Raw genomic sequence first — 24,448 nt, forward strand, 5'->3', positions numbered from 1 at the left:
ACACAGTCGGACAAAATTTGCAATTAGCCATCCATTTTCATAAAACGGCCCATAGTTGAGCTTTACATAGTTGATTTCTCACATAAAAAAGTTTCAGAAGTGAATTTTGTAATGGAATAGCAGAGATCTGCGTGACCTAGATTCAGAAGACTACCTGATCTCAGGTCAGTTGTGTAGCCTATGTAAATGTTAGGGCATTATCGTTCTCTTAATACACCCATGGGCATGACAAAGGTACAGGTCTTGAGATGCTTACAACTAGCTTTGTTGAGATTCACCCATTTTCAGCGGCAGTTTCAAAATATGAGATTTTCATAGTAAAGGGGTGTCAATGGGATTTTGAGCTTAAATCTATGTCCTATTTACCCACCGAACTGTCGTTATTCAACTATGACAGGGTAAAATTGGTTTTGCATTCTATCACCCCTTTAACTTCAGTTCCTTGTATTTCAGGTCAACCACAGCCTTGTTCATAGGGTTCTCACACATTCTGGCTATGTGGCTGCATTTGCAGCTCAGCAACTTGTTTCCTCAGGCTTTCAGTCTCAGATATGTATGATTCATCACCAGTTGTAACACACTGGCATTGCGATCAGTAAGGCAGGAGAAGTTGGCTACAGTTTGGACGTTCATTGAGGATTTTCCTTTTGAGGTCCCCATATGGCGGCTCATACAGTCAAATTTAGTAGCTGTCTTGTCTTCTTCAGTTCTCAGCTGCTGTAAGAACTCAGCAAAGTCAAGGGGTTCATCAGTTTTCAGCTCTAGCTGAAGAACAAGGTCATGGTCTCAACAGCCACGCTTGAACTGTTTCAACAGGTGAAGGTTTACATCAGATGGTCTTACCCCTTTTCTCTTCACTGCAGTGCTCAGCAGCATTTGCAATCTCTGCAGGTAAGTGGAAGCCTTTTGCCCTGGATCCTGGTTTGTGTTCAGGAATTTGGCAAATATCTCTTCGCCGTCTTCTACCAGGCCATAAGCAGACTCCAACAGCCTCATGTAGTCTCTGGGATGACCGGATGAACCTAACTGCCTAACGACATCTGAGGCTGGAGGAAGCAAACTCTCTAATATTCTCCTCCTCTGTGCTTCAACAGAGACATGGTCGTGGAACATTAGCTCTACATGGAGTAGCCATGTTTCAAAGTCAGCTTCGCCTGGTGGCTTAGGCACTCTGCCAGAGAATGAACGCAACCTCTTGGATTCATTTTGAGACTTTGGTGCATCATTTTTTATCACGTGTTTGACAACAATGCGCCTCACCTCTGGTGGATTCAACACTTCCTCATCCAGGTCATCAGCCGAATTAGCTGTTGATTTAGGCTTTATCTTTGCTTGCTTGGAAGCATGTGGGGAGAGCTTTGTAATGTAATTTTTCTTCCTATATCTACGAATGAGGGGTGTCATGCTATGGTCAGAGTCAGTGTCGCTACTGCCATCAGAGTCACTAGAGTCTGTGACAGTCTATATGAGTACTTTAATGCTATCAACACGCCATGTTATTATAGTGTCATTGACATTCTGTATGTCAAAAGGTAACTCGGGCTCAATCAAAGCATTAGCAGTGACGGATTCAACTTCTACAATGGCATTACATTTATCCTCTTCTCCTGTGTTTGGCAGCCTAACTACTTTAGCTACTGTGCCATACTTTTCAAGGGTTTCAGTAATATCTTTGTCTGTATCAGTGTGAGCAACTCCTAACACAACAATGGACCGCTCTGTCTTAATATGGAATTCCTGTTCCACATCAATGTCTACACTGTAAACAGTTTCACTCAATGCAATCAGTAATAACACTTCACAAAAAAAAATTGGAAATAAGTCACTGAAGTAGCAGTATGTATTTAGAACTCTGGAATGTAAATTTAACTAACTTGGTCGTGCTCAAAACACTCCTGGCTGGCTCGCCATTAGATGTAACTAACGTAACTTAAAGCATCAATGGGAATATCACAATAACCTGTATTAATGATATTTAAGCACTTTAAATCAGAATTAGGTTCGGCTCTTGAAGTGAATCAGCTATGACCACTGTTTCGATAGCAAAAGCAGTATCAAAACATTTATTTTAACATTCCACAAAGATTGTGGATCATACATAGAAAATACAATAACAAAAATCTGAAATCCCCCCAAAATAGTCAGTCAGTTTAAAAGAAAAATCAGTCCAGTCAATTAGTTCAATGTTCAACTCAGTTGAGTTTCAGTGTTGGTTTGTTGAATAAAAGGTCTTCAAATCACTACCCGGGCAGTGTGTGATAACGTTGGAGATCTCATAATCTTATCTGTATGAGTGGCATGCCAGCAAGTAGTTTCCCTCCTGTTGTACTCACCAGAGATTCTTGTAGTGTATGTAAACGGCAGTTCACAATAATTAAGGCTTCTTGACACTTCTACTAACTAATACCAACATTGTGTGTTAACCGTGTGTTAAGTGGTACGTTTCACTAAATTTATCTCACTCTGTCTTCATCTAACGATTCGCTTGACGAGAGGGGAAAAAGGAAAAAAAGAGTCATTGCTCTTCTTTAGCCAGGCAACACAGAGTGGCTCAGCCAACAAACATGAAGCAGCGCCATCTAGGGGAATGGAGAATCACAGCAATTACAGTACTTTGGCCCTGTGCATTTAGGTGGGCTACATATTTCATGGGACATGAACGTGGTTTCCATGGGACATGTCACTCTGACTGAGGAGAAAATGCTGTACCCGTTGTTTATTTGGTTGTCATGACATTGAGACTGATTGACGTCCTGTCACGGTTCAAGTTGCTTGCCCAAAAGGGAAGAGAGAAAAGATGACTATTAATTTGAGTTCAGTGAAGCAGACATCTCTGCAGAGTTGTGTAATTGCAACATCATGGCATTCATAAAATTCTGAAGTATCAGTGGAAATGATAAAGCATATATATACAAACACACATGGTGGAAAAACTTCCACATCTACTGAGAAGGCACAAACTCTTACAATATACAGTACAGGCCAAAAGTTTGGACACACATTCTCATTCAATGTGTTTCTTTATTTTCATGATTATTTACATTGTAGATTCTCACTGAAGGCATCAAAACTATGAATGAACACATATGGAATTATGTACTTAACAAAAAAGTGCAAAATAACTGAAAACATGTCTTATATTTTAAATTCTTCAAAGTAGCCACCCTTTGCTTTTTTTGATAACTCTGCAAACCCTTGGTGTTCTCTCAATTAGCTTCATGAGGTAGTCCCGTGAAATGGTTTTCACTTCACAGGTGTGCTTTGTCAGGCTTAATTAGTGGAATTTTTTCCCTTATTAATAAAAAAGCAAAGGGTGGCTACTTTAAAGAATCTAAAATATAAGACATGTTATTTCACACTTTTTTGTTAAGTACATAATTCCATGTGTTCATTCATAGTTTTGATGCCTTCAGTGACAATCTACAATGTAAATAGTCATGAAAATAAAAGGAAACGCATTTGAATGAGAAGGTGTGTCCAAACTTTTGGCCTGTACTGTACACACACATGTGGTGAAAGCAACAAACCAAGCCTGTGTTAAACTTCTGTAACTCTGAAGGCTAGTACTGCTGAGAGACAGATTTTGGAAAACAGTTGTAATTTTGGCTGTTGTGAGAGGACAGAGGAAAGGAATAAGAAGCATCCCTGGAGAACCACACAGGCTAATTTGCCACCAGTAACAACACATCTGGAAAATCTAATGGGCACAAAGAGTGAATGCTGGGGTGACATAAGCAATGTTTTTGTCTAAACTTTAAAAAAATAAATATCGACTTTCCACCAGATGGATTGCAGTGAACAGCTAAGCATCCCAATGTAAAAAGAAGATGAAGAAAATGGATGTTCAACTTATTGAAAGTTCTTTAATGTTATTTAATACCACATAAAGTCATATATGATACTTTTTTAGACAAAAGCAAAAGATACATGTATATACATGCCCCCCATGTTAAATGGGATCAAGCTTGTCATGTCTCTAGCCACTAGATTTCCTAATCTATTCTACTTTAACAATCAAACGAAGACAGGAAGATCAAGATGAGTGTGTGGCTACACATTTAGCAGGGTCTAAAAGAGAAAACAATTTTATGTTCTAAAATATTCCAGACAACGTAACCAAGGACCAACCCAAAAGCACTAAGTGAGTTTTAACACTCACGAGACAAGACATCAGATTGGGTTCACAAGATCGAGACAAGATTTTAACACTGTTTTAACAGAAAACGTCAATGAAGAAATAAGACTGGAAAAATAGTCCTTTATTCAATTAAAAAGTCACAAAATGAAAAACAAGCATTGAAAGGTTTTGCCACAAACTCAAATGACTGGCTTCTCTCCTGTATAACTAACAGTTGCCATTACTTATTCCATATGTAAAGTGGAGAGATAGTCTCTTCAATCAGAGAACCAACGTTACAATGTAACCAAGCCTTTTTGAGACCAGTTGTTTTGTACTTAAATTTGTCATTGTACAGTAGACAGAGAGAAATAAAGCTTAGTTTATTGTTCACAGTGATGAACAGATTTAATGCTTCGATGCTAATTTCAAGGTCAAAGTCAGAATCCGTCATGCTGGCTGCTGCTCTGCCCTTGTGTACTGATATCGCGAGACACTCTTTACCTCGACAAGAAATCTCGCCACGTTTAATCTAGTAGGACAAGATCTCGTCACACCTCTACTAATTAGCCAATCAACTTGCTAGCATTCTTGATTAGACAATGACATACAGCTTTCAAAGAGGCATGTGATGCAGCACCAGGGATTTATAGGAGTGCAGCGCAAGTTACATGCTAAAGGCATTCCAAACTTTCTTATTTATCCGGTAACTGAGAGTAAATCAAGGAGGGAGAACGTCACATTCACTGCACCTGAGGAAGCGGACAAGTTCTGTCGGGATTTGGATATGAAGGAAAGGGACGTGACGGCTACGCTGGATGCTTCGCGACCGGACCGGGAACTGTCATCGGGCCTGGAGGGCGGTGTGGGGACCTCCGGTGCGGGAAGTGAGCGGGCGAACCCGATGACTGTGGATTACTGTATTTGGAACACTGCAAGTTCAACTGTTTGGTAAGTTTGGCAACCTGACGTTTAAAGGAATGTTTGATGAGGCTGAAAACATGACGGACATGGACTGCTCAATTTACACCGCCTAAGAACATGATAAACACTTATTTTATAATGAATAGTTACTACTCTTACATGGTTTGTTACCCCACATAGGCTATTTCAGAGCGTAATAGCTGGTCAAATTATAATGTCTGAGCTTGGGAGCAGAGTTACAAGGAGCATTTGATTTGACGGCATTTTATAATCTATGTCTATTACTCCTATACGGCTGATTTGTTTTTCATACAGTTTATTTCAGAACTTAATAGATGGTTGGTACTTATGGAGCTAAATCAGGGCCAAATGTTTTGTTCATTTGAAAAAAATATATATAGTTGAAAAAATAAAGCTTGAAGTTTTGGTCAAAACTTGGAAAAAATAAAACTATGTATTTGAACTAAAAATAAGTGTACCAATTTTTCTTTCAGTTTGAATAAAATATAGATTAAATTCTGGAATTATTTTGAATAAATTATAAATTTTCATTTTTCACTTTAATATTTGTTTTCAGTTCCACATTTCATGTTTTCAGATTCAAAACTTATTTTTTTTACGCCTTCAAATCTTTTTTTTTACGGCTTCAAATCTTTTTTTTTCGGTTTCAGATCTGTTTTTCACTTTCAGATATTTTTTTTTTGGTTTGAGACTTTTGGCCCTGATTTGGCGTGGGGGGCGTGGCTTCAACTCAGAGGGGCGTGGCATTATGAGTGACAGCCTATCAAAGAAGGCAGAAGACTCCTCTGTCATGTTGACTTCAGGAAATGGTGTTACTGTGAGAACTATGACTGAATGCTTTCTATCCACTATATACATGTGATTTTTACTTAAACTGATGCCAGTGACAAAGTTCCATTTAAAAAAAAATGTTTTGGACAACAAATGGTACCAATTACATTATAAGAGCAATAAACTGTGCCAGATTGTGCAGTTCAGCAGGAACAATGACTTCTCCCACTTCCATGTATGACTTATAGCACCACAGTATTCACTGGCACCAGCCCACAGGTAGGACATGTGAAAGATATTAGCATTTTTGAATAGATACTTTCCGACGTTATCCCCTCAGTGGCATTTTTTTTTTTTTTTGTGATTAACACATAAAAGGAAAATAGGTGGACAGCTGGACAAAGCTGGCAATCAAGCATTGCTAGCACTAAAGTTAGCATTAACTAACGTTAGCTTCACACTAGCTGGTGTTTTTACACTAATTTCAGTGTCCAGCTCAAGTTTTTTTTTACTTTAATGTGTATTGGTCTTTGTTAACCTCCGTTTGTCAGAATGACCATAACTTGACACTGGCTGCAGTGAAGAAGGTCTCCTTTTATAGAGTAGACAAATAAAACTTTACATTAATGCTCTGGCCTGATAAATTATGTTTTACACTATAACGTTACATGTAACAGCATGACAGTTATGCCTTTACAAAATATGCCAAGTGGGCAAACTTTGAAGGCTTCTACCACAGCCTAACTTAAGTATCAGAATACACTAACTTGTCTTTTTGTATTTGTATGTCTTACTGTCTGTTTTCTGGACCGTGTGTGTCCGTAATAAAAGCTTTGACTGATTAACAAAGCGGACCAGGACAAGTTATGTTGTTTAAACTAACCATGAAAAGGTAACACTAGCAATGTTGGTTATCTATAATGTTTTACATTTATAAGGCTGTACGGCTGCAGGCAGCCACTGTCGAGTTATGGTCATTGTGACAAACAGAGGTTAACAAAGACCACTACACGTTAAAGTCAAAAGTTGAGCTGGACACTAAAGCTGGTGTAAAAACACCAGCTAGTGTGAAGCTAACGTTAGTTAATGATAACTTTTGTGCTAGCGATGCTTCATTTCCAGCTGTCCACCTATTTTCCCTTATGTGTTAATGACAAAAAAAATGCCACTGCGGGGATAATGTCCCAAAGTATCTATTCAAAAAGGCTAATATCTTTCACATGTCTTACCTGTGGGCTGCGCCAGCAGGTTGCCTTGGCGGAGCGGACGCTATGCTGACTGCCGAGTGAATACTGTGGTGCTACATTCAATGTCATACATGGAAGTGGGAGAAGTCATTGTTCCTGCCGAACTGCACAATCAGTTTATTGCTCTTATAGTGTAATTGGTACCATGTGTTGTCCAATACAATTTTTTAAATGGAACTTTGTCACTTGCATCAGTTTATTAAGTAAACATCACATGTATATAGTGGATAGAAAGCATTCAGTCATAGTTCTCACAGTAACACCATTTCCTGAAGTCAACATGACAGAGGAGTCTTCTGCCTTCGTTGTTAGGCTGTCACTCATAATACCACGCCCCTCTGAGTTGAAGCCACGCACCCCACGCCAAATCAGGGCCAAAAGTCTGAAACCGAAAAAAAATTATCTGAAAGTGAAAAACAGATCTGAAACCGAAAAAAAAGATTTGAAGCCGTAAAAAAAAGATTTGAAGGCGTAAAAAAAAGATTTGAAGGCGTAAAAAAAAATAAGTTTTGAATCTGAAAACATGAAATGTGGAACTGAAAACAAATATTAAAGTGAAAAATGAAAATTTATAATTTATTCAAAATAATTCCAGAATTTAATCTATATTTTATTCAAACTGAAAGAAAAATTGGTACACTTATTTTAAGTTTCAATACATGGTTTTATTTTTTCCAAGTTTTGACCAAAACTTAAATTTTCAATTTCAAGCTTTATTTTTTCAACTATATATATTTTTTTCAAATGAACAAAACATTTGGCCCTGATTTAGCTCCATAGGTACTTAGTATTGTTTTTTTTGTAACATTGTTCATGTTTAACATAGGAAAGCATTAGACCTGTTTCAGTTAACCTGTGACTTTAGACAGGAGGGGCAGTTTTGAGCTGAGTTTTTGTGCGAGCTGCGTTTTATGCGGCCACGTATCCTACAGCGAGGGAAGGGGGTCTGAATGCACAATCCTACAGCAAGGATTACACCTTTTTTTTCCACACGTCACCGCACCCACTCCTGCATTAATTATTTTTTGTGCTCCAGTGTACTTAAGACAATGTCCCACACAATAGCAATGGACTCCCAATGCACTGATAACCACATTCCGTCGTGATATGTTAGGAGAAAAATCTAGAAGGTGGCAATTTAATAATTCCCTTTTCCAAAACACAGCTTTTAATACAGAATTTGGAGCCAAACTAGCAGAGTTCATATCAATCAATACTGGCTCAGTTTTGGACCCGGCGTACATCTGGCAAGCCACTAAAGGATTTATTAGAGATTTCACATCTTCCTTTGCAGTAAATTTGAAGAAAAAGAGAGAAGCAAGGATTGAGGAGTTGGAAGAATGTTGTAAATCGTTAGAACAATCTCTGAAGACTTGTTTTTCTGAATCTACACATACTCTTTTAGTCACAAATCAAGCAGAGCTAAATGACTTGCTAAAAAGGAGAGCTGAATTCATAATGCACAGAGTGAGGCAAAATTACTATTTTAACAGCTTTAAACTAAGCAAATTTCTAGCTCTGAAATTAAAACAAAGCGAGTCCAGAGCTACTATCAATAGCATCTGCACGGACCGAGGTATCTCAACGAATCCTAAGGAGATTACTGCCACTTTCCAATCCTTTTATTCAAAGCTGTATGAATCCTCCTGCAATCCAGATGCGATGCAGTGCCAAAAGTTCCTAAAAGAGCTAAACCTGCCTCTTCTTGATCCAGAGGAGGCAGAACAACTGGGTCAACCTATAACGTTGGACTTAGAGGAACTTAAATTAGCGCTTAAAACGGCTAAAAAAGGGAAAACACAGGGGTTGGATAGAATTCCATCGGAACTCTTACTACAGTTCTTTGACACACTAGGATTCAAATTACAGGCCCATCAGCCTCATTGCGATTGATATTTGATTTGATTTATTGGGATCTCCATTAGCTGGGGCCATAGCCACAGCTATTCTTCCTGGAGTCCACCCACAACTTGTGCAGCTATACATTGAAGTGCATCGTTACATTTAAAACAACCACCAAAATACAACATTCAATACATCACTGAAATAAAAACAATGAAAATAATAACAAGACATAACAACATTCAACACAACGCACAACACAGGACAACACAGCACCTAGTTTAAATTATTCACAAACCTTAGAGATGAGATTATAACATTGTTCACTAATAATATGACCAAGCAAATGCACACAGAGAACCCTCAATGATACTAACCGCATTCATTAAGTATTATCCAATACAGAGTTCTGCTCAGCTAGGAGATGTTCTTTAAAGGAGAATTCCGGCCAATTTTTACGTTAATCTTGATCGCTATAGCTACGCGAGTACTTTCGATAGAAAAAACCCCGACCCAAATCAGTGCAGGTAACACTGAGAAGCTGCAGCTACGTACTACAAGCGTCCCCTGAGCTAAAACGGCAGTGCTCGGGGCAAGTTTTAGAGTGCCTTTGTGCCTCTTAACAGACACAATATGCAATTAATGTCTGTGCCACATGAACAGGGCCCTTACGTGTCAACAAGATGCATTTTCAACTCAGACATTGTTTAAATTCACCTACCGTGGTCCCTGTCTCGATCCTGCCAGTAGCTAGCTTGCCCTGCTAGCTGATAGCCGTTAGCTGCCGTTTGGTGAGTGTATTCAGACAGGCTTCTGTGATAATCATCCCAATAACAATCCACGGAGCGGTGGTGGTGTGGCTATGTCCTCCAGAGGACAGGTCATGTCACGTCTTGAAGTGTATTCCCCCTAAAAAAAAACAATAGTGCTGTAGTAGCTGTTAGCTGCTAGCTGCCCTCCGGTGAGTGTATTCAGCCAGGCATCTGTGATAATCATCCCAATAAAAATCCACGGAGCGCCCGGTGGTGTAGCTATGTCCCCCAGTTACTGAAGGCTACCTTTAGCTTGTGCTTGGAGCAGCAAGTTCATCTGCCTGTTTCCCCTCTGTCTGTCAGTCTCGTTCTTTCCAACTCTTGAGGCTAGTTCTTCGTCTGTATACTCTGGTTCGAATAAATAAGGATGACCATCAAACTCAAAAGGCTCTTCCGTGTGTTGCATATCTGCTATATTCTTCATACTCTAAGCTTCTTCCGTTATAAACAACTCCGCTTTTCAGTCTTCACACACTACTGTTTAACTTTTTCTGCTACAACTGAATTCCCAGGAGACCGCGCGATGCAACAGCTAGGCTTCAGTAACGCTATTACTGTGCAAGCCACAGACATCGTTTATCCCGTTTCCATGTAGTTACATAGTCACTGATATGGTCATAACCACTACAGTGCTCAATTACCTATTTTGAGGGGGAAATAATCTAAACCTTTTGCTGCAAAGGCATGATCTGTCCTATGCAGGATATCCACCAACCCACCGGGCACTCCGTGGATTTTTATTGGGATGATTAGCACAGATGCCTGGCTGAATACACTCTCCGGACGGCAGCTAAAGGCCAACAGCTATCTGGCTGTACACACTCACCGGAGGGCAGCTAACAGCTACTACCGCACTATTGTTTTTTTTAGGGGGGAATACACTTCATGACATGACCTGTCCTCTGGAGGACATAGCCACACCACCACCGCTCCGTGGATTGTTTTGGGATGATTATCACAGAAGCCTGTCTGAATACACTCACCAAACGGCAGCTAGCAGCTAACGGCTATCAGCTAGCAGGGCAAGCTAGCTACTGGCAGGATCGAGACAGGGACCACGGTAGGTGAATTTAAACCATGTCTGAGTTGAAAATGCATCTTGTTGACACGTAAGGGCCCTGTTCTTGTGGCACAGACATATTAATTGCATTTTGTGTCTGTTAAGAGGCACAAAGGCACTCTAAAACTTGCCCCGAGCACTGCCGTTTTAGCTCAGGGGACGCTTGTAGTACGTAGCTGCAGCTTCTCAGTGTTACCTGCACTGATTCGGGTCGGGGTTTTTTCTATCGAAAGTACTCGCGTAGCTATAGCGATCAAGATTAACCGTAAAAATTGGCCGGAATTCTCCTTTAAGTAATACTTTGAATTGAGGTTTTCTATTTTCTTGAATGACATGACTAGGCATTGCATTCCAATTAATCATGGCTCTATATATTAGTGTTTTTCCCTTTTGTTTGTTCTTACTTTAGATAATGTGAATTTACCCTCCATAGCATGCCTAGTGCTGTAGTCATGTTTATCAGAACTAAGACCAGTTGCTGATACAACACCCTTGGCTGTTTAGACACAAAAATGTATAAAGGCAGATATTTACTTAGTCATAGCGCCCTCTAGTGGCAAAGGAAGTAGGCCTAAAAGTCAAGGTGCTATACTTTAACGAACTCCACCTAGAGATTTCATCCGATGGACTTCAAACTTGGTCTGTATCATCTCAACACCTTAATGATGAAAAGTTATTAAAAGAAAAACTTTTCGTCCAATGGTGTGGGCGTTGCGTGGCGGCCATTTTGAGTGTTTAGCGATTAACAAAGAAGTTGTTGTAACTTGAGTGTACGTTGTCATATCTGCCCGAAATTTCTCACAATTGACAAGGGTCCAGGCCTGAGGACACCTACAGGCCAAAATTGACTTTTGGTCATAGTGCCCCCCGCTGGCAACAGGAACTCTGCCTTATATGACAAACATCATCCGATTTACATGAAACTCAGTATGTGTGGTCTACATGTGATACTGAGCCGCCCCCTATAATATGACCATGCCCACTTAGTCAGGCCACGCCCCCTTTCATAACATTTGAACCTTTTGAGGTAGAGTCTTTTGTGAGGTATCAGTGAACTCAGCAGAGACTTCCTTCTTCATTGGCGATTTGGCCCGATTCCTATGTTTAAGCCACGCCCCCTTTCACAGATAATGAACCGTAGTCTTGTGTGAGGTATTGTTGAACTCAGCAGGGAGTTCCCTTTTCATTGTTAACGATTTGCGGCGTCTGAGTGCCGCGCAAATGCACGGTCGCAAGGAGTGGCATCCGCCGGTTACCCCGACGCGCTATGCCCGCTGGCTTCAAACTTGATTTCTGTCTTGAGTCCCCGACACATAAACTCATCAACTAATCTTACTGTACAAAGCACCAGATACAGAGTTTCGTTACAGTCTATTCATCCTCCTGTGTGTCGCGCACACACACACACACCTTTGCTTTCGGCACTGTTCGCTGAGGATTCATGTTGGAAAAAAAAGTTAACGTACCATGAACCGCTGCCGGCAGGCAGCTCCTGCACACCACCCATTGTGAGTCCACTGCGCCACTGATTTAAATCCACATGTCCCGCTCGATTGTCCAATATCTACTCCTTTTCTCTGGACTAGTATTCCGTATCTCCTGAGAGATCTCCAGCCAGCGTGCAGCGGGGTCGGACAGTCCAGGCAGAAAGTCAGCGATCTGGGCAGGCACTGCGCCGCTGTCATGGCAAACTGTGGAGCTCCTGAACTCCGAAACAGTCATACTAAATTTGCAATTAGCCATCAATTTTTGTAAAAAAAGTCTCAGAAGTGAATTTAGTAATGCAACAGCAGATTAACAATGTATAAAATTTCTGAGATGTGTGCGAACGAGATTTAGAAGACTAACTGACCTCAGATCAGTTAGTGGCCTATGTAAATTTTGGGGCATTACAAAGATAGAAGGTAGAGCCAAATGAGGAGGATTTGGGATGTTGACGTCAACTTTTAGCTTTGTTCAGATTTGCCCGTTTTCAGAGGCAGTTTCAAATTGTGAGATTTGCAGACGAAAGAGGTGTCAATGGAATTTTGAGGTTCTATGTATGTCCTATTTACCATCCAAACTGTCGTTTTTCAACTATGACAGGGTAAAATCGGTTTTGCATTCTATCACCCCTTTAATGAATAAGCATTGCTAAACCATAAGTACATAACAGTTAGTAATGCTGTTTGATAGCCTTATTGTAAAGTTGAGAACATATGCACCTTGACTAACACGTAATGAATGTATAACAATACTGAATAGGCATTACTAAACCATAATTAACTTAAAAATTTGTTTTAAAAGCCAAATCTCTGTCTGGATGTTTTTTGGGTTGGCAAAACTCCCCAGTAGAGAAATACATTGAACACTTGTTAAAAGTCACGTGAACCTTGTGACACATTCTTTCTTGCTGGCGTTGGTGAGTGCATATCCCACCTTGATCAGTCCTAGAGCTTTACTCACTTTGTACCCTAGAAGAGGTGGGCCATTGCAGTCTTTGATGTGAAACTTTGCGGTTATTGACTTATATTAACTTTCCAGTTTGCAATAACCTTTCAGTGGGTGACTCCCATAGCCAAATAGTTTACGTTTGACTTTCAGCAGTGGTTTGCATCAAAGTCTTTAGCAGGTATCACGCTCATTTGTCAATTTTGCATTCTGTGGTCCCTGTTCTATGTCTGCATGTACATCTGCGTCCTCCTCCAATTCTTATGTGACAGCATCCACAAAGTCTGAGTTGAAATCCTCATCCTCTTGTTCAACAGTGAGTATATGTCTGTGTCCTGTTCTGTTTGGAGTATAGGGCCTTGATTTACAGGTTCTAGCAAAGTGATTGCATTTCTGGCAATTTACACACTGTTTCCCCTTTGCTGGGCACTCTTTTTGGTTATTGTGGTGCCCATCTGCATGTTTAGCAAGGCCTGGTTTCCAGATCTTGCAGTGTACTGTATGCACTTCATGGCTGTCTGTAGCCATAGCCTATAGCTGCACCTGTGCTACCTCGTAGGACCGGGCTATGTCAATGGCCTTATCTAGCATTAGCTACGGACAGTGACTAAGCAGTTTCCCGTGGTAGAGACTCCATTTTCTTATTATTTTGCAAAGGGGATTTGTAGTCTACATATGTACTCTAACATCATTTTGTGACTCTATCTATTCAATGATTCCAGGTACACTCAGTACTTTAGTAAGGTTTTTAGTTAGCTTACTTTTATTATCCGCCAGTCCACAATACAACATCCGGTTCAGGCTATTTCAAAATTAGGGTCCTGCATGCAGTAGTAGCATTTAAGATTACAGTCACAGTGACCTGGAAATTTAACCTTTGACCTATAAAATCTCTGTGCCAATGCAACACAGGCAGGACAGTAAAGTCTTGTTTCATACCTGAGAGCAAGGCAAACTGGCGATGAAGCTGCTCTATGATGTCCACAGATAGCAGGGGCCTGATCTCCTGCTGCATAATTTCATCTGTTGGGAGAGACACACTGATCAGATGAAGCACAGTAAAACATCCATGAATTCCAGACAGTCGGTAATGGTAAACACATGCAAAGGGATTGAGAGTTATCCTGCCCCCGCCGAAGAAACTTATACAGTATGATCTAAAAACAAAGCAGCTGGGGCAAACTTAATTCAAAGAATATTAATAATATAGTCAGGGAGAAAGGAGACTAGTAGGCTAGTTGACAGGTAAATCTAAACCAAATTGGGACATTGTAAAAATCAGTAATGCACACAAGAAACTGTCAAGGAGGCAGAACTCAGAATGTTATGTTGATTTTTCTATATATTTATATATAGGAAACTAGAACAAAGAATTCTTAGACATGGTGTTATGTGTATGTGTGTGTATCCATTCACCCTGCCCTGCTCTGTAATAATTTTGGTTCCATGCAGCCTGTCCCTCAAATTTTTTTAATCATGGGTGTTAACATGGACATGAATAACGTGGTTATGAGGCTAATCCCGTTTTTGCTCATATTCGGGATATGTTTACAGAGAAATCATGGTATTTATATATCCATACAGGCTCGCCGACAGCTGTCTGCTCTGAGCACATCCACCTCTCTCAATACAATAACTTTTAGGGCAACCTAAAGCATTTCTAGATACCTTTTTTTGCATAGAATACTAAGCTATTCATATAGCCTAATAATTGTTGGCATGCTTTTATAAATCATGTTTTAAAATTAAACACACATGTGGAACAGTCAATCCTTTGGGATGAACTGTATCTGTGGATGGCTACTTTAGTGACTACATTACCTATTGGCCAGTAAGCCTATCATTAGTGGGGATTTATATTTGCTAATAATATTTATTTATTTTAATATAAAAATTAACTGCGTGTCATCCCCCACTCTCTCCCCATGTCTATCCACTTCCAAATAAATGGAAAATCCCCCAAAAATAATCAAAAAAAAAAATTATTTGGAGGTCCCCCTGGAGTGACTCTGAGGACCCACTAGGGGTCCCGGACCACCTGTTGAAGATCCCTGATGTAAAGGCTTCGTGGCTCAAAGACATACATAGTAAGGGTGTGACGAGATCTCGTTTTACAAGATCTCGCGAGATTAAAACGTGACGAGATTTCTCGTCGAGGTGAAAAGAGTGAAAGAGTCACAGACAAGACGAACACAATATGTAAACATTGTAAGAAAAAAATGCCGTACTACTAACTCGCAGTAGTTAGTAGAGAGCTGTGGTGGTGCTGTAAGTGTTTTTGCATAGTGCTTGTGTTAGCCGCGGTATACGGCATTTTTTTTTTACAATATTTACATATTGTGTTCGTCTTGTCTGTCACTCTTTCGCTGTTTATTTCCGCAGGAAAACCAAAATGTTGCCACACAAATAATTTAAAAGTGGCAGGGGGATCTTCAATAGTAATTCCACGCTCCATCACGCTGACATCACATCGCCTCACGAGACAACTTTTCACCTCGACGAAAATCTCGCTCTGCTTCTCGTGAACCCAATCTCGTGATGTGTCTCGTCTCGTGGAGTAAGCGTCTCGTCACACCCCTAGCTTGTAACCTTGGTTCTCTGAGTAAAGACTATTTGTCCCAGTCATATTTCTTAACTGAAGTTTTCTTTAAATTAGTGTTAAGATCGCGTCTCGTTCTCGTGACCCCAATCTCGTGTCTCGTCTTGTCTCGTGAGCAAGTGTCTCGTCACACCCCTAATACATAGACATGAGTGTAAATCCTTCCACAAAAAGCTATAATCCCATTCAATGACAGTAATCTCATTGCATCCAAAACCAGTGAGGAAAATATATAACCATATATAACATTAAACCTATATATATATATATATATATATATATATATATATATATATATATATATATCTCTCTATATATATATATATATATATATATATATATATATATATATATATATATATATATATCTCAACCAGCAGCAACCCTGCTCCGTCAGTTGCAGCTGTTTCTTCATCAGCATCCTGATTATTAACTCAGGCTGTTGAATTTCAGACCAACAACTTTCTATCTATTTTCTCAGGTTTTCCTTACACAGCCAGAGCAAAGTGTGTTAATGTTGTCAGTTTTTGCAGCTGTAGTGAAACAGCTCTTCTCTGTGTAGCAAACACCCTATCAGAAGTCAGAGGGTGGAGGGCAGACAGACTGTGGTTTATGTAAAAAAGAAAAGAGATGGAGGGAGGGGGAAGGAGAGAGAGAGAAAAACAGAATGAGGCAGAGCTGCAGTGTGCGTGTGTGCATGTGTTGTTTTGTTGTTGAAGAAATTGGACTCTGTAATCTAGAAACTATGAAAACAAGGAAGTGATAAATTCAATGCACACTGTAACAACTTTAACACATTGAGTATTACATTGATGAAACAGCAGGGAGAGGACACCTCAATGTTTTTGGTTTATCTGTGTTTTTTGCCCCCAACGGTGCAGTTGGGAGGAACTGGTTAGGGTTAGGGTTAAGGTTAGGGTTAGGTGCCTTGAAGGCAGCGGTCGCAGTGCTGCCTGGAAGGAGCACTTGGGGGCAAAAAACAACATTGAGCATGTTTTTGACCCTACAATATATAGTTACTGGTCCAGTTTACTAAGACAATAATTGTGATAGGTTTCATATTTATCCCATCTTCCAAAATTATAGTTCCAGTTTACTAGACAGAACACAAATTGTGTGCTAAGAATGCCAAATAAAATGCACATGGTAGAGTAACCTGGATGATCATTTAATGTTAAAAAATACAAAAAGAAATAAATCTACTAAAAATGCACAAAAGGGCACCTGGGTAGCTCACCTGGTAAAGCAGGCGCCCCATATATAGAGGTTTACTCCTCGATGCAGCAGCATGCAGGCTCAACTCCGCCCTGCGGCCCTTTACTCATTCCCCGTCTCTCTCCCCTTTTAATGTCTTCAGCTGTCCTATCTCTAATAAAGGCCTAAAATGCCCAAAAAATAATCTAAAAAAATGCACAGATAATTAAGATATACACTTTGCTATGCAGTTTGCCCATTAATTAGTGCTAGTAATATTTACTTTTATATATCCTGAACTTTTGCACATCCCTCAACATCCTGCACTAATCCATACAGTCTCTTTTTCCTTCTGAATGTTAAACAGTTAAATGTAGGGCTGTCCCAAATGATAATTTTTTAAACAATTAATCTAACGATTCATTTTTTGATTAATCTAACGATAAATTTTTCAACTGCTCAATTAACAATTTACACAAAACAAAATTTCAATAAGGTTCTAATCTCTATTTATTAAAATTGTTTAACACTGCACTGTTCAAATAAAATGAATTTGTAAAGTAAAATACTCCCACACTGTTGTTGAACTTGCGAGAAATCAATATTTCCGCTGTTGCTGGAGGCAGCCATGTTATTTTTAGATTTCTATGCGTGACGCGCATAGACAGTTAAAGACGCGTTGACGTTATTTTGTCCCAGCCCTAGTTAAATGTACATATTTTGTTTCTGTATTTATTGACATCCGGTAATCCCCTCTCGAGTTTAGACCCTCAAGCCCCCGCTTCATTGATTATCGACTATTCCATAGACAGAAATATTAAATCAAAAATGGCTGCAACGTACTGTTTTCCTGGCGCCAAGGTTTTGGACTTGGTACAAGAGATCCCAGCTCTTTTTCCTGAAAGGTTCATATGGTTTCTTTTTTCATGTGATTGTATGTTAAATGACAAAGAAAAGGCATTTTGGCATTATTAAAGACCTAATTGAAGACAAATGTAACTTTTATGTTTTTATATATAATATAAATATATATTTCTATATTTCGCTTGTTTTTTTATGTTATCTTTGTTGTCTTGATCATGAGCTGTTTCTCAAATATGGTATGATTTGAAAGGGAAGGTGACACACACACACACACACACACACACACACACACACACACACACACACACACACACACACACACACACACACACACACACACACACACATTGTGCAGATTATTTTTGGGTGGTTGCTCCTCAAGGTCCAGGGGAAAGAGGGTTTCCTATTGGTTCTCAGGAAGAAGGCGTCAGCGCGAGAAGACAATCAGAGGATGTCTAATGATAGGATCCGCTGATAACAGGGCACTCTTCACACACACTAGAGTTGACTCACTAGAAACGCAAATGAATGTCAATATCCTTCTGTGGTGTAAGAATGTGTGCACTTATGTGTGTGTAGTTGTATTTGTTCCCATAAATCTTAGCATGTTTGGTCTGTTTGTAGAACACATACACCAAAACATACCAGTGTCACTAAGTTCAACAAGTTATGCTAAAACTAAAAGCACTGCACTAAAGACAGTTAGTGTTGGAAATTACATGTTTTAAATTGTGCACAATATAATATATGGCGCTATGACTATAACTCATTATAGACTTGTAGATGCCCTCCTCCGTCCTGGTCTCTAATTATGCATAAAAATTTTGGGCAGATTGGACAATGTACACTCAAGTTACAAACAACTACCTGTTTTTCTGCGTTATATGGTAATTTCTAGGGGTGACCCCGAATAGTCGAAGATTCGATGCATCGATATGCGGAGCCTGATTCGACCACCAATCTCAGTCAAATCTTCGCGGGTGTTATTATGAAACGAGGATCATATCAGGCAATATGGGGGTGCTCAATGTCTAATTTCACACAGAACTACTGGTTTTGTACGTTATATTAAATTATATACAGCCTTTAATTATGATAATGCTGTAAAAAAAAAACGTGAAAAGAAAGAGAGAAGCGTTGTGTGTGTGTGTGTGTGTGTGTGTGTGTGTGAGAGAGAGACCACCCCTGTGACAGATTTAAGTTTCACTTTCCCTGAGCCGCGACAGACGAGGAGCATCTTGGCGGCAGGGATTAACGTTACTTAACAATATCTGGAAAAAGAAAATCTAAAGTGTAGATGCACTTTCAAATGGTAAAAGATGATCCAAAAAAAGTAAAAGGCAAGTTGTGCCAACAGCTCATGTCCTACCACTCGTCAACAACAAATATGGCTTTCCACTTAAAACGGGTTTATTACCAATAAAGATGTTTCACTCTTTCATATATAATGGCGCTTTTAATTCACGAATGGCAATATATATGACATTGGGACTTAAAATATGTTAGTCTTTTTTCTAGATCCACCCACAGTATCAGACTGATGACAGCAGTTCATCTGGTGGTAGTAGTAGTACCGGAGCTGCGCCAAAACTAACTCAAAGAAAGCTAGATTTGAGACCGCCATTGCCCGAGAAAAGGAAAAGAGAAATCAGGGACAAAATTGCAGAGTTTATTGCGCTCGAGGCCAGTGAATGTTGTGGACGGTGAAGGTTTTAAAGAATTAATGCGCACACTTGAGCCAGGATAGACAGTTCCCAAAAGAGAGATGGTTATGCATGCGGCGGATGCGAAATATGCGTCCATACACGCCTGCGGTTTACATGTTACCCTCCTGCTGACTGGTGTCGTTTCCCCTACCAACCCATTCACACACACACAGATGATTCGACTATCAATCGACTATAGAAAGATTCGACAATTCTGATTCGACTGTGTAAATCCTTAGTCGGGGACACCCCTTGTAATTTCACACCTAGCACTGTTGGACACAAGTGCAAAAGCTTCGTAACTTAGCTTTGTGAAGGTCTTCTGGTTTTACTGCCCAATTTTAAGTCGATCGGTTTAAATATGTTGGAGAATCATGTTAAAGTAGTCTGCAAATGGTCAAAATCATCCATAATTTGCACATTCATATAGGTGACATCTTGTTAGCTTTAGGGCTCCAAGAGGCTTTTTTGCAAGTTTGGACATGATACATATGCATACCAAATCTCACATGTCTAGGTGAAAAGCACTGCAGGGGCTCCTTTTGTAAAATTTTGTAGGGTGCGCTATTCAGCCAATTTACCATAATTAAGCCTGAGATCCATGTAGATCACTTCAGGCCTGGACTAACATCACTTATGAAAGATTTGGGGCAAATCAGACAATGTATGTTCAAGTTACAACAACTTTCTGTTTCATGATGTAGCATCAAAGTTTGCTGTGCCGCCACGGTGACGCCCGTTGACTAAATTCACAATCTTCAAATTGAAGCATCATCAAGGTCTTAAGGCTTTCCTGGACACTTTTGAGGTGGATCTGGTCAACCACCTAGGAAGAGGACATCAAAGTGCAATGACTGTAACTTCCTGTTGCCAGTAGGGGGCACTATGATTATATCTCAATATTGATATGTAGATGTATTCAGGGCCATTATCAACCCTGAACAGTTTGGGGCAGATTGGAAAATGTAAAGTCTAGTTACTAACTGCTTCCCGTTTCATGACGAAACATGAAAAATCAACAACATGCTCCGCCAACACTGTTTGCCGTGCGCTAAAATGCTTCACAATTTAGCTTTGTGAAGGTCGTTTGAGAAAATTAGTCAGTATATCTATCGGTTCAAATCTGTAGGAGTAGTTGGTTAATGTACAACCGCTGAAAGTGGCACGGCCAGGGTATGTATTCACTTGTACTACAATTTGGTGTGCTCTTCTAAAGTATGCTGGAAAACACACAGCACGCGAAAGCACCACAAATAACCTCGAAGCAGATCTATTTTCATTTCAGCGCACATGTTATCCAATCTGTCCGACCACACCGGCTGCGATCAGGAGCGGAGCGGCCACACCAGTCCGCATGCTACAGCAATTGTTTTTGCCGTCTCCTCTATTTCTTCCGTGAGCGATTTTGTCAAGCCAGGCAGGTAAGCACATACAGGAGGGCCACAGTGCAGCTGGATGGAAACATCCAGGTTTATGGTGATTTTGGCTGTCTTGTATTCTCAGCTGTGTCTACAGCAAAAGCAAGACACGTGATCAGGCACAAGGAGAGAAAGACTGACAGAGTGACACACACACAAACATTCACGGGAAGAGAGAGCGATGTTCTGTAGAGTGGAGAGGAAAAGGATCCAGTCTGGTATGAACAGTGGCGGAAAAATTGGGTATACACTATATGCGGCGCATAGGGGCGCAGCACCATGGGGGGCACCAAAGTGATGGTAAAACATAATAACAAACAAAAATAAAAAATAATATTTTTTTGGGTATTTTCTTTCGTTTCTAAATCATTTCTGCATTTCCTCAGTGTTATTACATTACATTTTAGAGGACTAACAGGCTAGAGTAGACACCCTGTCTCATAAGATTCCATCATAGAATGCTGACATAGAAGAGGGACTGGGGAGCAGGGGGCGGGGAGCGGGTGTCCACTGTGAGCGCCAAGCAGTAGTGATTTGTGGTCTACGGAAAAATATGGATAAAGCAAAACAGCTGTCGGGGGCTAAAAATAGAAAAAAGAGGGAAAAGGAGATGACAGTTAAATAAGTGGATGGTGAAAGGCAACATGTAGGATTTAAAGTGTGACGTCTGTGCTTGGAGGCTTGCAAATATTCATGTTAACAGACTAGCTAGCGTTTGCTAACACTGGGAATGTAGCAGCCAAATGGGGGTTTACGGCTAGCTTAGAATATGCAAAACTGAGCTAAAACTGGAAAATATAGGGTAGCATGTACAATAAATGACAAGAATCTGGAAACCATAACTAATGCAATAACTCTGGTTTACCGTGGAATCATGCATATATTTGCTACCAAACTTGGAGGCTTGCAAATATTCATGTTAACATACTGGCTAGTGTTTGCTAACTTAATGCAAACCAATGTTGCTGATAGCCACATTTACATTTTGGTTAAACGCTATGTAATGGTACCAATCCCATGCATGACATATCTCAATTTTATTAAGGTAAAATAACAACTGGTTAATATAAGGTAGTATGCACAATAAATGACAATATTTAAAATACAAGATGTGAATGTAATTTCAACAGCAGCACAACCTTACTGCATAATAGTTGTCTTATCTGATGCCATCACTAAGCTGATTTAAGAATTGAATTTAGGTTGCTATATTTAACAGTGAGTTCATTTCATTCAGGTGTAAGGATGGTGGATCAGGAAAGACATGGGGAAGGCAACAGGTAGGTCTAACTTTGGGTGGAAGTGTAGGGGGAGCCACTTCATACCAACAGATTCATTTCTTAATATTATTAGTATGGAAAAACTAATGAAAAATCTATTACATAATGTTTGTTTGACAATATGTCTTAGTGAAGAAGAACACAAGCAAGGAGTGAATGAGACAGACATGAGGTTGGTGATGACATCAGGTAGGAGTTCTATTAGTTAGACCACACAAAACTAAAGTAGGGTTTGAAAGTAGGGTTTGAAGTTCTGTTGACCAACTTATTCACAGTGTCCTTTTTTTTGGGGAAAAATAGTGCAGACATAGATGGAAAGCCACTCACCAATCAAATCAACCAGGGGTGATGATTAGGTTGCCAATTGTCACAATTTGGTTGCCAAGGGCAACCGGGCAACCGTTAATGTTGCTGATATTGATATTAAGATATTGAAAATGGCAATTGAAATAAGAAAAGAGAAACATCCAATAAGAAACTCAAAATGGGAAATAGAAAATCTCAAATAAAAAAAAACAAATAATTCTATTTTAGCCTTTGCACTTCATCATTTTCCATTTGAAATTTTATCTTTTAAATTTTACATTTGGCAATTTCCCTTTGACATCTCTAAATTTACCTTGTCCATATAGATTTAGCGTTTTAAATGTGTATGATAAATGAGTGGGCATGCCCCAAAGGGGGGAGGAATTGAAACAAAAGGGGTGCAAAGACACCTTATAGACAGAAACCAGGTGGCAGACTTCCTCTCCTGTGACAAGCCTCCTCCAGGGGAGTGGTGCCTCCACCCAGAGGTTGTGCACGCAATCTGGGACCTCTTCGACAGAGCAGAGGTGAATCTCTTTGCCAACTTCCCCCTTTGGTTATCCTTGACAAAGATGACCAGCCCTATGGGCCAGGATGCGCTGTCTCAACCTTGGCCCGAGGATCTGCTGTATGCCTTTTCACAGATTCCTCTGATAAGACCGTACGGTGAAATAGGCTGTTCCATATTTACCACAGCTTGGACAGCGAGACAGGAGAGTCTGGCATCGCAGCCTGCCTCGTCATAACAAGCAAGGTGCCTCCCTGCGTTTCGTTCTGATTATATATCGTCATAATCTCTGTTAGGAAGTAAAGCCTATTACATGACATTTGCATATGCCTGCCTGTGTGACTACCACAACACAAAAACAACTACAACCTGCTATGAAAGAGTGACTCCACACTGAATCTCATTTCTCTGTCTTACCCCTTCCCCCTTCCCCTTAGTTTTGCGTGTTCACGTGAGAGTAAGGGCTATCCCATTTCTCGTTTTGATCGAGGTGTAGGGCTATGGGGAAGGGGTAGATACCCCTTAAAACCAAGCAACGTCACAAGCTTACTTGAAACTGAGGGGTACCCAGAATACACCAACCAGCAACAATGAAATCAACCAGAAAGTCCATAAATGTAAGTATTTTCGGCTTAAATAATTGATTTAAAAATTACGACCGGTAGAATAGAAACCAAAAACAGTTTGTTTCCATCCAGAGGACTAGAGGGGAAACAATTCTGTGCTGTGTTTTCAAGATGTAGTGCAGGGAAATATGATCCGCCATGAGCATGGTATATTTTATTTAGAAAACCAATGTTTTATTTTGTTTCTGTGCTCGACTTCCTGTCCCGCACAATCTGAATTGTGCTGAATTGCTGCGGAGCTCTCCAGCGTCCGGCAAAAATAGAAGCTCTGCGTATCTGCTCCGGACCGCTGGAGCAGATACGCAGAGCTTCTTCTACTTGCTTTGGAGACATCGATACATGCTTTACATATACCGTCCTGTATCACACAGGGACGCCGGAGGAAACCTGGCACCTGATCCACTTTTGGGCTGAAAACTTCTTAAATCAAATACTATTGTATATTATTGTAATCACTTGTAATTCAGTCCTGTTCATGTACCTGTACATTGTTGTTGGTTATGATACAGGACACTAAAGAAAGAAATGGGGTTGGAGGGAAAGGTTCCTGGCCAACAGGCATCAGACTGTGGTCTGGAATTTCAGAATAGCTGTAGTTGTTTTGTTTGATTGTGGTCTTGTGTGTCTTTTTTGAGTTTTATACATTTGAGTACCTTTTTTATATGTGTGTGATGATATGTATGTAAGTTATGGTTAATAGTTGATAATGGTTCTGTAATATAA

At 40.0% G+C, this 24,448-nt stretch overlaps 1 protein-coding gene across 1 annotated transcript in view; it reads right to left on the bottom strand.

Annotated features, from left to right (window-relative positions):
* The window catches only part of mcf2l2 (MCF.2 cell line derived transforming sequence-like 2), a 210,835-nt gene extending 196,596 nt beyond the window's left edge, over window positions 1-14,239 (bottom strand). The window contains exon 1 of the mRNA XM_028587646.1: window positions 14,164-14,239. Within this exon, the coding sequence (XP_028443447.1) occupies window positions 14,164-14,239 (76 nt within the window). The remainder of the gene's footprint in view (window positions 1-14,163) is intronic.
* Window positions 14,240-24,448: the final 10,209 nt, after the last annotated feature.

This window comes from Perca flavescens, chromosome 9 (genome assembly GCF_004354835.1).
Source record: "Perca flavescens isolate YP-PL-M2 chromosome 9, PFLA_1.0, whole genome shotgun sequence".
In the NCBI taxonomy this organism is placed as follows: Eukaryota; Metazoa; Chordata; class Actinopteri; order Perciformes; family Percidae; genus Perca; species Perca flavescens.